This window comes from Astatotilapia calliptera, chromosome 7 (assembly GCF_964374335.1).
Source record: "Astatotilapia calliptera chromosome 7, fAstCal68.1, whole genome shotgun sequence".
Taxonomy (NCBI): Eukaryota; Metazoa; Chordata; class Actinopteri; order Cichliformes; family Cichlidae; genus Astatotilapia; species Astatotilapia calliptera.
Genome location: NC_137428.1, coordinates 50,272,484 through 50,286,497, shown reverse-complemented (window position 1 = coordinate 50,286,497; position 14,014 = coordinate 50,272,484). Strand labels below are relative to the sequence as shown.

Below are 14,014 nucleotides of genomic sequence, written 5' to 3'. Positions count from 1 at the left end.
CATAGAGAGAAGAAATCTGAACGAACTACTTTTATTTATTTTGTTAAAAACAGCAGTAAAAAAGGTTTTGTCTAGCTATCACACATGATGTATCCTTTCATTTTACTTTATTGTTCAAATTACAATGTTAAATAAATGTCTGAAAAATAATTTACATTTAAAAACCAAACAAGTCAGAGTTGGAACATGTTTCAAAACAGATAAAAATGTTCCCCCTACTGTAAAATTCATGTCTAGTTGCTCTTGATGACAGTTAGTCAGCTCTATCTTAGATATGCTTTCTTTTAAGGATGTAATGGTTTGATGGTCCTGGTCCATGGAACCAATGAGATCTGGATCAAACAGACACACACATATATACAGATAGATAGAGAGATACACACACACTTATTAACACATGAGCTCGTGGCATAGACCTGACATGCATAAGGTTTTGCAGTTTTAGGAAGGTCACTTAACAATCCTTTTTGAGGTTGTTGTTGTTGTTTTGGATTTTTTAGTTTTTTGCTTAGCATATACAAAATCAACCATTAATTTAATTAATACAAAATGATTTAATTGTGTAAAAATAAAAAATGCAACTTAAAAACTAATGAATCTGATAAAAACTGATTACCACCTGCTCAGCAGTCTGCACGTTTTCCAGATGGTCCAGTCATTCCATGTGGTCCAATTATTCCAGCTAAACCAGGTGGTTCATCAAGTCCAGTATCTCCTTTAAAGCATGTATAGAAGTATCAGCTGTGATCGTATATGTTCAAATATTCACTTGCAGTCTGAAGAGTAAAATTCTCTCACCACATTAGGAAACTGGTTATATGGAGCTCAAAATCACTCAAACTGGAATTTTAGCCTTATGTCAGCACCACAAAAAGACCACAATAATTACATTTAACCATATATCTAAAAGTAATTTGTATAAATATAATAAACCTATAAATGCAGAGCTTAAAGATAAACAAGAAGGTGTTAAAGGTATTCAAAGTTAGAAAGTCAGTCAAAGTCAGAGATGTTAATTTGTTAAATGGTATTAACACTGCCCTGCGACAGACTGGCGAGCTGTCCAGGGTGTACCCTGCCTCTCGCCCTATGACAGCTGGGATAGGCTCCAGCGCCCCCGCGACCCTGAAAAGGATAAGCGGAAGCGAATGGATGGATCAATGGATGGTATTAACACTAAAATATAATAGAAACTCACCAATATACAAGCAATTATCCACTAGGCTGCTTCATGCGCTGCTTTCAAACAAATACAGCTCAAAGTACTCAAAGTAAAAAATATATATAGCACATATTAAAAACAACGAAGTTGACCAAAGTGCTTCACAGTCAGACAGAGTAAAAGCATGAGACAATTAAAACAAAACAATTAAGACAAAACAGGGCAAGAAACAATAGGTGACAACACAACAAGCCAGATAACAGCCAACTAGTTTGAATTAAAAGCCAAAGTAAAAAAATAAGTTTTAGGGCACAATTTAAAAGACGACACAGAGGTACGAATATAAACAGGGTGGTTATTCCAGAGTCTAGGTGCTACGGTTGCAAAGGCCCGGTCACCTCTGGATTTCAGTCGAGACCTAGGTTGTGTTAGGAGCATCTCATTGGAAGATCTTACTGCTCTATTGGGATTGTAAAAATGGAGGAGTTTGGATAGATAGCTGGACGCTAAATTGTTTAGAATTTTAAAAGTAAACAAAATAATTTTAAAATCTATATGATATTTAACAGGGAGTCAATATAAGTTGGCTAAAATTGGAGTGATGTGATGATAGATTCTAGTACCTGTTAAGAGATGCACAGCTGCATTTTTAACTAACTGAAGCCGGTAAAGAGAAGAGTGTTGGAGGCCCAAGTAGAGGGAGTTACAGTAGTCCAGTCTGGACGTGATAAATGCGTGGATAAGCTTTTCAAGGTCCTTTAGAGGAAGGAACAGCTTTGCTTTAGATATCTGGAACAGCTGGTAAAAACTGTTTTTACCACAATGGAGACCTGTTTCTCTAGTTTAAAAGAGCTTTCCAGTAATACTCCGAGGTTTCTTACAGTGAGCGAGAGATGGCTTGCGAGAAGACATGCGAGGGCATCAGCTAACTGGTCTGGCGGAGCGTGACTATCAAAAACTATGACTTCGGTCTTATTCTCGTTCAGTGTAAGAAAATTATGTGATAACCAAATTTTAACCTTGTGCTATGTTCATTAGTTGAATTTTCCAAGGAGCATTTTACAATGTCCAACACCTATGCTGAACTGGTCATTGATATGGGTGTGATATGGGGTGATTATTGAGCAAGGTTTAACTTAAAGTGCATATATATTTATATTTACAAATTTAACTTACAATGAGTATTGCAGGAGCAAGTAAATACCCTATTTTAAAATCCACACTATGATCAGTGTGGATTTCATTTTTGTTACATGGTCAAGATGCTGAATTACTTACACCAGACGCCATGAAAAGGTCCTCTTCTCTCTCCCAGGTTCAGTCGATGGGTACTTCTCTCCATACTTTGATTGCATGTCCTATTTAAGAAAACATAGATAAAGTATCGAAATGAGTATAAACTATATGGGTGACTGCCAACAAAGTGCATGCTGAAGCCAAAGGTCTAAATAATCATCATACCTCAAGAAGCATGTCACTGATGAGCCTGATTCTCACTCCTTTAGCTCCTCCCCTTAATGAAACTACATCCATCAGTTTTGGAGTCCAATGGCCACGTTTAGCCAGATTCAACGCTTACAGTGGTTATTCTCTTGAATTATTTTTTAATCTGTAGATTACACATACAGAAAAAATGCTATAAAAAGCTTTGACCATTATTACAAACAAATGTCAGGCTTTACAAATGTTTTCTTCAAAAGGAACCTGTTATTTTAAAAGTATTCAATTTAAATTTACTTAAAACTGATAGTGCAGACAGATGATCCACCAAAATCACAATTTAATATATTTTTAAAATATTAAATGATTTTTATCTATGCACAAATTACTTATATAAAAACTTAAAGACAAGAAGATTCACATAGTCTATGCCTGGATGTTACTACCAAAATAGTAACATTTCTTACATGTGGTAGTACAAAATATTTGCTCAACTGTATGAGAATAACATCAGACACAAATCCACTATTGGTCATAACAAAATTGATTAGCACAAAGGCATTGCTTTAGTAGAAGTGTTTGTTACATTCTGGCAGAGGCAGACTGTATGTATTATGAAAAGGACCCAAAATGCAGACACCATGAAACAAAACTTAAATGTTAACAGAAAGCGAGCCGTTTATTAAGGCTGGTGAAAACATTACAAAACAAAAGGCAGAGGAGAAGCTAAACAATAACCTAAACTGGGAGAGCTAAGATAACACAGAAACCCAAAACATGAACCCTAACATGGACACAAAAATACCTAGAGCACAGAACCTGGAAACATGACACAAAGGACAACAGACAACCTGACAATGACACACTGAAAACAGAGGACTTAAATACACAGGAGGTGATTAGGGGAAGTGGGAACACATGGAGGAACAGCTGACTGACATGAGCCTAATGATAGTACAAGGGAAGTGAAACTAAATACAATGAACAAAAAAAACACACGACTCCTTTAAAATAAAACAGGAAACATGAGACAGACATGATAATACAAACTTGATAACATAAGACACGCAGCGGGAAACACAAAGGGTGAGGGAAACTTAAATACAGGGGAAGAAAACACAAGGAGTCTAATAACCAAATGAACTTCGCTAATCTAATGAACTTAAACATAAACAACATCCAAATAAACTAAAACTTAAAACGCTGGGTCAACAGACCCAAGAACATGACAGAGTTATTTGAAAAAAAAATGTTACTTACCTTAAAATTTCTTTAACATCTGCCTGCAAATCCACCATCCACATTTAAACATTTTACATGTCTGAGTATTTCTCTCATGATAAAACTGTGGTTATAAAGCATTTATCTAGTGAAACATATATGTATGATTTTAATCTTAGAAAGTGCAATGTACAAATTGATACAATCATGCTCAGGTAATGAAGGTGAAATGATTTAATCAAAATGATAATGTACTGCTGCTACATTCCAGGTTACAAGCTGCTTATTCATTTGGAAGCTGAAAAAATCAATACATTTAAATCTGGAAACAAGCCACAGACTAGCCTCAGACTTTGAGCTGCTAATTCTCATTCCAGCCATGTCACACTCACTAACAAGTTTGTTGTTTGATCAAGTCATGCAAATAAACCAGAGATGAGATGCTGGGGCCACCAAACCAGAACACCCTCCATGACTTCTCACTTTGCTGGATGAATATAAATATGGCTACTGTATGGTGAATGGTTACTAAATACTGCAGGTCTCGAAAGAATTTTTCATTTTACCTAAAAATGTAATAAAAGATTTGAAAGAATGTTTTGACCTGTTTTATAGGAATAGGAAAATTGCGCCAGATAGATGTGTGATTACATATTTGTACTCCATTTGATTTCCCCACACCAGAACCCAAAGAGTTACACTTTACTTCATGTCATCAAAGGCATTTCTATAACTGACAAACAATGTAAGCATTCATAGAGCATTCACTTGTCACTCTCCAAACACCGTCTTCTGACAGCGTGGTGCAGCTTGGATCCTGGATGGATTTGTCTGGCTGCCCTTCTGCCCAGCTGGTAAAGGTCAGAGGTCGGTTTTTCATATCAGCTCCAAAGTTTCCCTCTGCTCTTCTATTGCTGGCATTAATCCAGACTGTTTTAGGACTGTTTTCAAACACTTCAGTGAGTAAGCTATTCTCTTTATCACTCTGGGGCAAAGCCAGCTCTAATCCTCGCTGGGAGCAGAACTCAACAGCTTGGAGGAAAGAGCCTCTTTCCTTGTTGGACACAAAATATTTTCCATCAACTCTTCGGGCAAAATCGTAGTTTATAACTGAAAAAGAAAGCAGCATAGAAAGAGAAATTGGAATGAACTACTTTTATTTTAAAGAAACCAGCAGAAAAAAGGCTTCGTCTAGTCATTACACACCATGTATCCTTCCATTTAGCTTTATTGCTCAAAGTTCAAATTATTATGTTAAATAATAATCTGAAAGATAATTGAAATTTTAAAAGCAAACAAGGAAACCCCCCAGAGTTATTAATGATGGAGTTACTGTAAAACCTATGTCCTGTTGCTGCTGATGACACTTACCCAGCTCTAACTTGGTTATTGTTTCCTTTAGGGCTCTAATGGTTTGAAGGTCCTGGTCTATGTAACCAAAGAGCTCTAGATCAAACAGATAAAATTATCAGTGTTGTAGTCATTTGGGACCAACATTTCTTTGTGTATGTTTAAAATTGCAAACTGTTATTAAATAAAAGCTAGTTTTTCTCTTTTGAGCGTCAAATCTCTAATCATGCACGGCGTCAACACGTTAGCACGGTTAGCTCATTAGCGCGGTTAGCTCGTTAACGCGTTAGCGCCATCAGTCTGCGCTAACTCACTAACGGAGATTTGCCAAGTTAATGCGGTTATGGCGTGAACTCCATTTTAACGAGATTAACGCTGACAGCACTAGTAATTACGGAGCCCTGCAGGGGACATGGGAGAAAAAAAAATTAAGACGGACTTTTGCGAGATCTCGCAAAACAAACTCGGGATCTCGCAAAAGTTGAATTCCAACAATGGCGGCAGCTACTTAGTTGTAATATTACTCTTTCTGGGTCACAAAATACACTTTTAAGATATTTTGAGGCGTGAATGTAGTTGTGTAAACGTCAGATACCTGCTCGGTTTACAAGACATCACATATTTGCAAAAGTGCTCCGACGTTTTTGGAGATGTGACACCCACTAGCTCGAAGCTAACGGGAGGTCGAGACCTACTACAGCCGGGAGGAACACCGCTTTCCCGGCACATCGTGCCTTGACCTCCCGGTCGGCTTCGAGCTGGCGGCCTCCGGAGAATGCGGCTGAAACTTTTGCGAGATCTCGCAATACTTTTGCGAGATCCCGAGTTTGTTTTGCGAGATCTTGCAAAAGTCCGTCTTAATTTTTTTTTCTCCCGTGTCCCCTGCGGGGCTCCGTAAGTAATCAATTAAAATTATAGCTAAGATGCATTTTTTCAAATACCACATTTCTGTGTCTTTCACATTCCAAAACACATTACACTAAATATCGTTCTAAACCAAGGATCAGGTACCCCAGCATAAACAGAGTAATATAGTGTATGCAGTGAAGTGCCAAGAGGACTGCTGTGAGTAGTGACACTATATAAAACAACAATTTGATATTAATAAACCCTACTGATTAAAATGGTAAAAGTAATTTGTATAAATTACATTTAAAATTCTGCATCAAATTTAACAGAGGTTGTTTTTACTTTTGCTCCTGTCAGTCCATTCAATCGTCAGAGTCAGCTCCTATCACTGCCATTGATATGCCTAGTACAAGTCCTACTACACTCATGCTTGCCTCAATAGATTTTTATTTGGCATAGTCCTTGATTTTAGTACTTGTGTTGGTTTCACCTCAAGTCCAACACCCAGAGACTCTATACTCAAGCGGAAGCAAGGAAATCAAGGACTAGTGAGAACCACTGTCCAGGAGAAGACAACAAAGATCCATGAGTACATCAAAAACATGGCCACAACCAATTATGTGCTTAGTGAATATCTCAGGCAGAAGAGCAGCAAGAAGAGGAAAAATAATGGGAGTACAGCCCCCTGTACGGCATTTACGACAGATAGATACAACGAGTGGTTGGACTGAAAGAAAGAAAGTTACAATGGTTAAGGACACTGAATGCATCTATGGGAATGTTTCATAGCAAAGAAAGTAGTTGGTGCTGCCCTTGTGTGCAAAAATGAAAAATAAAACTTAGTAACTAATGAAACTAATAAAAATTGATCTTCACCTGTTCTGCAGTCAGAATCTTTTCCAGATTGTCCAGGAAGTCCAGGTGTTCCAACAGATCCACGGTTTCCAGGTAGTCCAGGAGGTCCAACTGGTCCATTAACTCCAGTATCTCCTTTAAAGCAGGTATGGAAGTATCATACCATATGTTCAGATATTCACTCACAGCCCAAAGAGGAAAAATTCTCTCACAACGTTAGGAAACTGGTTATACAGAGCTAAAAAGCAGTTAAATACCTTATTATTAATTAATCACTACTCAAATGGGAATTTTAGCTTCACGTCAGCACCAAAAAAAGACCATATTTAATGCACTTAACCATATATCTAAGTATAAAGTGTATATAGAAGTATAAATATATTGAGCCTCCACTATCTGATGTCATAAAATGCTCATTCAGTGTCACTGCCATTCATACTTTGTAGCATAAGCCTCTGTTGATACATCATGAAAACTTATTTGGCTATACAAAAGAATTGTAACAAGCTTTAGATAAACTATAAATAGTATCTGGTCAGTAGTCTTGTGGTTTGTAGGATTATTGCTCACCTTTTTGACCTACTGGTCCTGGTACTCCAGGTGGACCAGCTGGTCCAGGAAGTCCACTGTCTCCTTTGGGACCACGAGGACCTGGATTCTGACTGTACCCAATTGGAGCCACCAGGAAAAGGATACAAAATTGGAGCCATGCCATCATTGTTTAAATGCAGAGCTTAAAGATAAACAAGAAGGTGTTAAAGGTTTTCAAAGTTATTCAGAGATGTTAATTTGTTAAATGGTATTAACATTAAAATATAATAAAAACTCACCAGTATACAAGCAGTTATCCACTGGGCTGCTTTGTGTGCTGCTTTCAAACAAATACAGCTCAGAACTCAAAGTCAAAAATATATGAGCCACTCGTTGAAGAGGAAATAAAAACCAGGTGAGTATTTGATTGGAAACAAGGCAGAAAAGAGACAAAAAAACTATGAGGCCCAAAGCCTTCCTCTTTGTAACAAAAAAGGTCTGAGAAAGACTAAAGTGTGTATAGACAAACGTCAAGCAACATCATTTGATAACACTTTATAATAATTACACACTATAAAGGATTAACTAGGTGTTAGTAAGTGCTTTATTTATCACTTATAAAGTATTGCTCCTCCTTATTATGTAATTTATAAAGTTATATTCAGCTCCAAAGTGTCTTGTAATTTGTTTATTTAAGCTGACTTTACATGTGTGAAAGAACAACATCACTCTTACTATTTTGACTAATTCAGGAGCATTTTGGACCTGAACCTGAGTGGGTGCTGAGTTATCTTACTAAAGCTCGGTAACAGACTACAGACCTGAGGAAAGTTGAACTTTAGGAATCAACTAAAGTAATTAAAAACATCCCAGAGACATTTTCCTGCTTATTGGCTTAATATAATGGGCATTTTGTTTATAGTGTTTACAACTGTTCGTGAGGCTCTGTGAAACAGTTACTTTTGTGATAATCTCATTCATATTTTATTTTAAATGAAGAAGCTTCAGTATTTTAAAGGTAAGATATCCTGTAGCTCCAACTTCTCTTTCTGTCTTAAACCCCTCTTACCATCTTAGACGCTGTTCCAACTTACGTTGCAATCTTCTGCAAATCTCTGGGGGTTGACATTTACACCTGGCAATAAATATTGGTATGTTTTGTATCTCTTTTTGATTTGTCTGTCATTTTTCTGTTGTCAAGATAACCAAGACTTTGTGAGCTACTTGATTTTCATTAATAAATGCTTTATAAGGTAAACATAATAATCAATTTAGATGAAGTCACACAAAATGGTTAAATGACTACCAGTAATTGCCTGAATTAACTATGAATTAAAAAAAAATAAGTACATAAAATAATAATCAAATAAGTTTTTATAAAATTCTCTATTAATAAATTCACAAAAAATGAGCTCATACCTTAATCTTAATAGTGCATGTGAACTTAATAGTATACATGTAAATACTTTGATCACAGTTATATATTATATATGCATGATACATGAACCTATTAATCAAGAATAAACATTTATATCAGTTTTTTAGAAAGGAGGAGTAATGCTTTATAATGTTTTATGAATGATGACTGAAACACTTACTAATACCTTACTAATGCTTAATAGTGTGTCTTTATTATAAATTATATATTTTAATAATGTATATACTCTTATGGTTTTCTGCACTGATGGCTTTGATAGGATTGAATCACTAAGATTGTGCACTTTCAGATGACAGATGATCAAAATGTTTCTTTTTTCAATTAAGCTATTAAACTATTGCTACTGCCTCAGATTCTATCCATCCATCCATCCATTCGCTTCCGCTTATCCTTTTCAGGGTCGCGGGGGGCGCTGGAGCCTATCCCAGCTGTCATAGGGCGAGAGGCAGGGTCCACCCTGGACAGGTCGCCAGTCTGTCGCAGGGCCAACACACAGGGACAGACAACCATTCGCACTCACATTCACTTGCACATTCACAGTGACAATTTGGATTATCCAATTAACCTATCCCCACAAGCCTCAGATTCTATTCAGTTACAATTCATTTGTTGTTTTTTATCAATTCATTGTGCATGTTTTCAGATGTGATCAAATTTTAAAGCGAAACAATGAATAGACATTACTTTTTTGAAACCAGGTCATTTATATTTCTTTGAAATGTATCATGTTGGAATGGTGAGCAGTGGAGCCATAAAGTTGTGCACCGTCCAGACCTCTAGCCACCTTCCTGTCTCTGGCCTGGAAAGATAGAAACATACACGTATCCACTTTTTTTTCTTTTTCTTTTAGCATGTCCTGTTTGGTTCAAGAAAAAAGCAATACAATAAACACAACACCATTGCAATAACCTATAACGTGTAATGATAATGGATTGGATTTATATAGCGCTTTTCAAGGCACCCAAAGCGCTTTAAAATGCCACTATTCATTCACTCTCACATTCACTGACTGACAGAAGCGAGGCTGCCATATCGCGCCATCGGCCCCTCGGGCCAACACCAGTTGGAATTAGGGCTGGGCAAAACGATTATTATCCTAATCGATGAATCTAGCGATTAATTTTTCGATGCATCGATTAATCTAACGATTCATTTTTCAATCCGATTCGATTTCGATTCGATTCGATTAACGATTTTTCCCCCATTATTTGACTTGTATAGCAATTTCACATTTATTAATTTATGTATATAAATGAAAAACACAAATTTATTCATTTGAAGACCTTTTAATAAAAAAAAATAATAATTGCAAAATAAAGTTGTAGAGGTCGTACAATCAATACAACAGAGATAGCATTTAACAAGAAATGAAATGTGCAAACATATATAAAATTAAGGAAAAGTTAACAAAACATTTCAAATAAATAGCAACAATGGTGTCTTTAAACAAACAAAATGTAACATTCACTTTGCTTTCTGCCAAAAAGTGCTCTTCATTCACAAAACAAAATCCACAATAACATTGTACTACAATCTTCTGTTTTTAACAAAAAATTAAATGTTTTGCAAAACAAATATAACAAAGGAAATCATAGCAAAAAATTAATAATATACAAACAGCAGCAATGGCGTCTTTGAACAAATAATGAAATGACAAGTTACCCCTAAGTAGGACTCTGTGACCAGACTTGTCCAAGCATCAGTGGTAAGGGAGATTTTGGATGTGGCTTTTTTTAGTTCATTCCTTAGTTTCTCCACTGAAGTTTCATACTTTCTCTCCATCATGCTTGTAAAATGACGCCTAGACGGCAGAGTGTAACCTGGTTGGAAAGTGGTCAGCATTTCTTTGAATCCCTCACCCACAGCAAGTGGTCTCTTGTCTTTTAAAATCATAGCTAAGACGCTCTCAGTAAGTACAGCCACCTACTGGGGGGTGCATGGTGTACTTCTTCTCTGACAGTAGTCCTCCAGACTTTTCTGTTTATTCCTGAAATCATAAATCACACACAGCACACAGATGAATTCGAATAATTACAAAATACTTATATGGAAAGCATAATATCAAAATAATTTGATAAGGATCTGGTTGAGCTAGATAGATACACACACACACACACACACACACACACACACACTGTTATGCCATGTGCTTTCATAGCATAACAGTAAGAGGTTAATAATAATCCCCAATGTTGAACATATGATATGCAGTAATCATGATGGCTGGAAAAGATAATGTTTAAACAGCCATAGCTGATGGCACCTTTACTGGTGCACTGCTTTCTAGTCATTAGATGGCATAACTTTTACCTATAAGGTCAAGCTGGAGAAGCATAATGTATAAAAACAGCGTTCAAATAGGATGAAACACATTAAATTTGACAAATCAAGAGTTCATTGTCATTTTGCTTTTGCAAGCACTTTAACAATGTTGTAACAGTGTCCACGACGGCTACGTTTAGCAGGTGGTGCATTATCCTTGTTAACATTTCTCCTGCGGCCAATTCGCTGTCTCACATTTTTGTCTTTCGCCGATTCTGATAATCAGCCTGCGTGCATTCCGACTCATTTTGCCAGCATGGGCCACAAAAAAAAAAACAATAACAACAGCAGCTGCTATATGTTACTGCTCAGCAGCTTTTATGCTCAGCCGTCGTGCTTTTATGATAGGCCATTTCCACCTCACAAAGCCGGCAAACGACTGAATCACTTCCTTTTCTGTTAAAATATCCCCATACTGTAGAACTGCGTGTTCGGGTGGAGTGATTTAAGTTGACTGCAACTGCCTCACTCATGATTCCGCTACTCGCTGCCGCCATGTCTTTTTTTGAAAGTGACGACGCATCGACGCAGATTTTTTTACGTCGACGTATTTTTTGCATCGACGTAATCGATTACGTCGACGCGTTGTCCCAGCCCTAGTTGGAATGTTGTTGCGCAGCACACAAGACTGACAGCACACAATGTGTTTTGAGGAAGCAGCCAAGAAAGATATAGCTTGTGTCTGTGAGCACCCATGTGTACACCTGTGTGGATGAGCACGCTTGTATTCAAAAGGTTTCACCATCGAGGATGTGGGGGTCCATAGCCCTGTCTCCCAGAGCATGAAGCAGGCATAGAGGAGACCCAGGCCCCAGACATCCAGAGGTCCGCAAAGCGCGAGAGCCCAAGGAGGACCATGAGAGGGGCAGCTTCCTGTCGGAGAGCAGCAGGTGTCAGCACGGCCCCTCCTGAGAACCCTCAATGTCTACATGCATTTCAAATTGAGAGGTGGGCGCCGGCGCCAGAGGTGAGCTTGAATACACAGACCGTCCTCTGGACGCCGTATAGCGTGTCCGTGGAAACTCAAAACATCAGATGTCAATCAAAATCCTCTCATAGTCCCCTGAAAATAAGATTCTTGTGTGTTTTCTTTAAATTGTGTGGCTTATATGTACGGTCTCAGTGAAGCTACTTTTTTGCACTGTCCATAACACTCTCTTACACTCAGCCACTTTAATGTCATCTGACAATTTCTGTGTTCCTTTCGCTACAGTTAGTTACGCATATTTTCTGGAAATATTAACAAACAACACACTTAAATTGTTGTTTTAAGAACAACAATGCTTCAGATTTATAAAGCCCTTAAGAGAATGATAGTCAGTGAGGTGAGGGACTTGCATGGGTCGCCATTCAAAGACTGGACTCAAAATGAGTTTCTAGGTAAAGAACTCCTTTCAGGGAACCTCACCTACGTTTCTTTTTTGCTATTAGAAGCAGTTTAAAACACAGAAAAAAGAAAACAAACAGGTGTAATTGTGAAACTAAAAAAGTTGTTAAACAAAACTGCAGATCTTGTGATTTCCCTGAGCTCTACAAACTAAAAAATCTGTTAAAATTTCAAACAATGAGCAACATAATTTCCATCCAGGGAATTATTTGATCGGTTTATCAGTGTAGCTCTAAAAATGGCAACATATTACCCACAATATGCCTTATTGCAGCAGCGATACAAAGAGCAGAGACTGAGGTTAGAGCTTATCGCTCTAACAAAAACAATATCGCAAGCTAAAGGAAAAGTGGAAATTTATAGATTTTTAGTAACACTGAAGTGTTTTACTTTTTTTCCACTTGACTGTTTTTTGTAAATTGTCTTTTAGCTTCTAGTTAGCTTCTTGTTGCAGGAATTGCCGTCTTGTGTGTGACTGGGTGCAGTAAGGAGTGTATGTGATGTGTGTGTGAGCATGCGCGTGAAGGAAACGCGGGGAGCGAAAGAGGGAAAAGAGAGAGAGAGTGTGTCATGGGTAGAGAGGGTGACCGGGAGCAGCGTTCTAACGGGCTACAAGCTATGCAGTGTGTTTTCGAAGTGTGCAGTACTGTTATTAAAGCCTCATCTCTTCAGTACTCTCCGGTGCCTCGGCTGATTTCTGTCTGCCTCACTACTCCACAAAAGTGAAGGGAGTTAACCCCGAAGGAGGACAAACTTCGGCCCTGGAGGAAGCATCTCCCCTCGCGTCTCCCGACCACGGTCAGGGGACTGACGGCGAGGAATGGTTAACACTGGCGACCACGAAGGGACCCTCTCACGTTGTCAAAGGAGTGGTGAGCACTGAGAAAAACCGACAGGCTAAAGCGGCTAACGATAAAGCCGAGTGACCGTAATTACAAGTGTATTAGCCCGTAGCTAAGCTAACTCGCGATGGCCGCTGCTCGCCATTCTCGTGAAAAGTACGGACTTGAGACCAATTACTCCAACCCGTTCATATCGCTGACCAGTGTCTCCGAGGGTGCCGCGAGCATTAGGGAAGCTAACAGAGACAGAGCTGTGACTAAATGTGAACATATGAACCCATTCCTGTGTGCCGAAAGTTGTGCTAACACACACGCTAATGGAGAGGGTGTATTCGCGCCGCCCGATGGTCCTGCCCGGCCGCAGTTTTCCTGCACGAATCCCTTCGTTGATGCTGAATGCCGCAGCTACGGCCGTGAGAGAAACACAGGCAGCAGCATGAACTATTATCCAGCTCCTACTCCCCAAATGAAAATCCACTATCCAGATTCAAACCCATTTTCCCCCGCTCACGTGGACAGTTTTGTACACAGCACACCGGCTCAGTTTAACGCAATGTTAAATACACCCATGCAATGTATGCCTTCCAGTTGCCTTAATGAAGCCATAAGCTATGGGG

General features: G+C 38.3%; 1 protein-coding gene across 2 annotated transcripts; it reads right to left on the bottom strand.

Moving 5' to 3' along the window:
- Nucleotides 1-211: 211 nt before the first annotated feature.
- Nucleotides 212-7,798, bottom strand: LOC145430153 (phospholipase A2 inhibitor subunit B-like). Of its 2 annotated transcripts, XM_080304589.1 has the most exons (9): nucleotides 7,708-7,798; nucleotides 7,448-7,610; nucleotides 6,899-7,012; nucleotides 5,195-5,269; nucleotides 4,592-4,933; nucleotides 2,624-2,771; nucleotides 2,441-2,520; nucleotides 620-1,125; nucleotides 212-332 (listed from the first exon to the last, which is right to left on the bottom strand). In XM_080304589.1, exons 2-6 carry the CDS (start codon nucleotides 7,593-7,595, stop codon nucleotides 2,767-2,769), a joined length of 684 nt encoding a protein of 227 aa, XP_080160715.1. In that variant the 5' UTR covers nucleotides 7,596-7,610; nucleotides 7,708-7,798; the 3' UTR covers nucleotides 212-332; nucleotides 620-1,125; nucleotides 2,441-2,520; nucleotides 2,624-2,766. The 2 variants fall into 2 exon arrangements, with proteins under 2 accessions (XP_080160715.1, XP_080160714.1); XM_080304588.1 differs by lacking the exons at nucleotides 212-332; nucleotides 620-1,125; nucleotides 2,441-2,520; nucleotides 2,624-2,771 and having other exon boundaries at nucleotides 3,256-4,933; nucleotides 7,708-7,797.
- Between the last annotated feature and the right edge of the window lie 6,216 nt (nucleotides 7,799-14,014).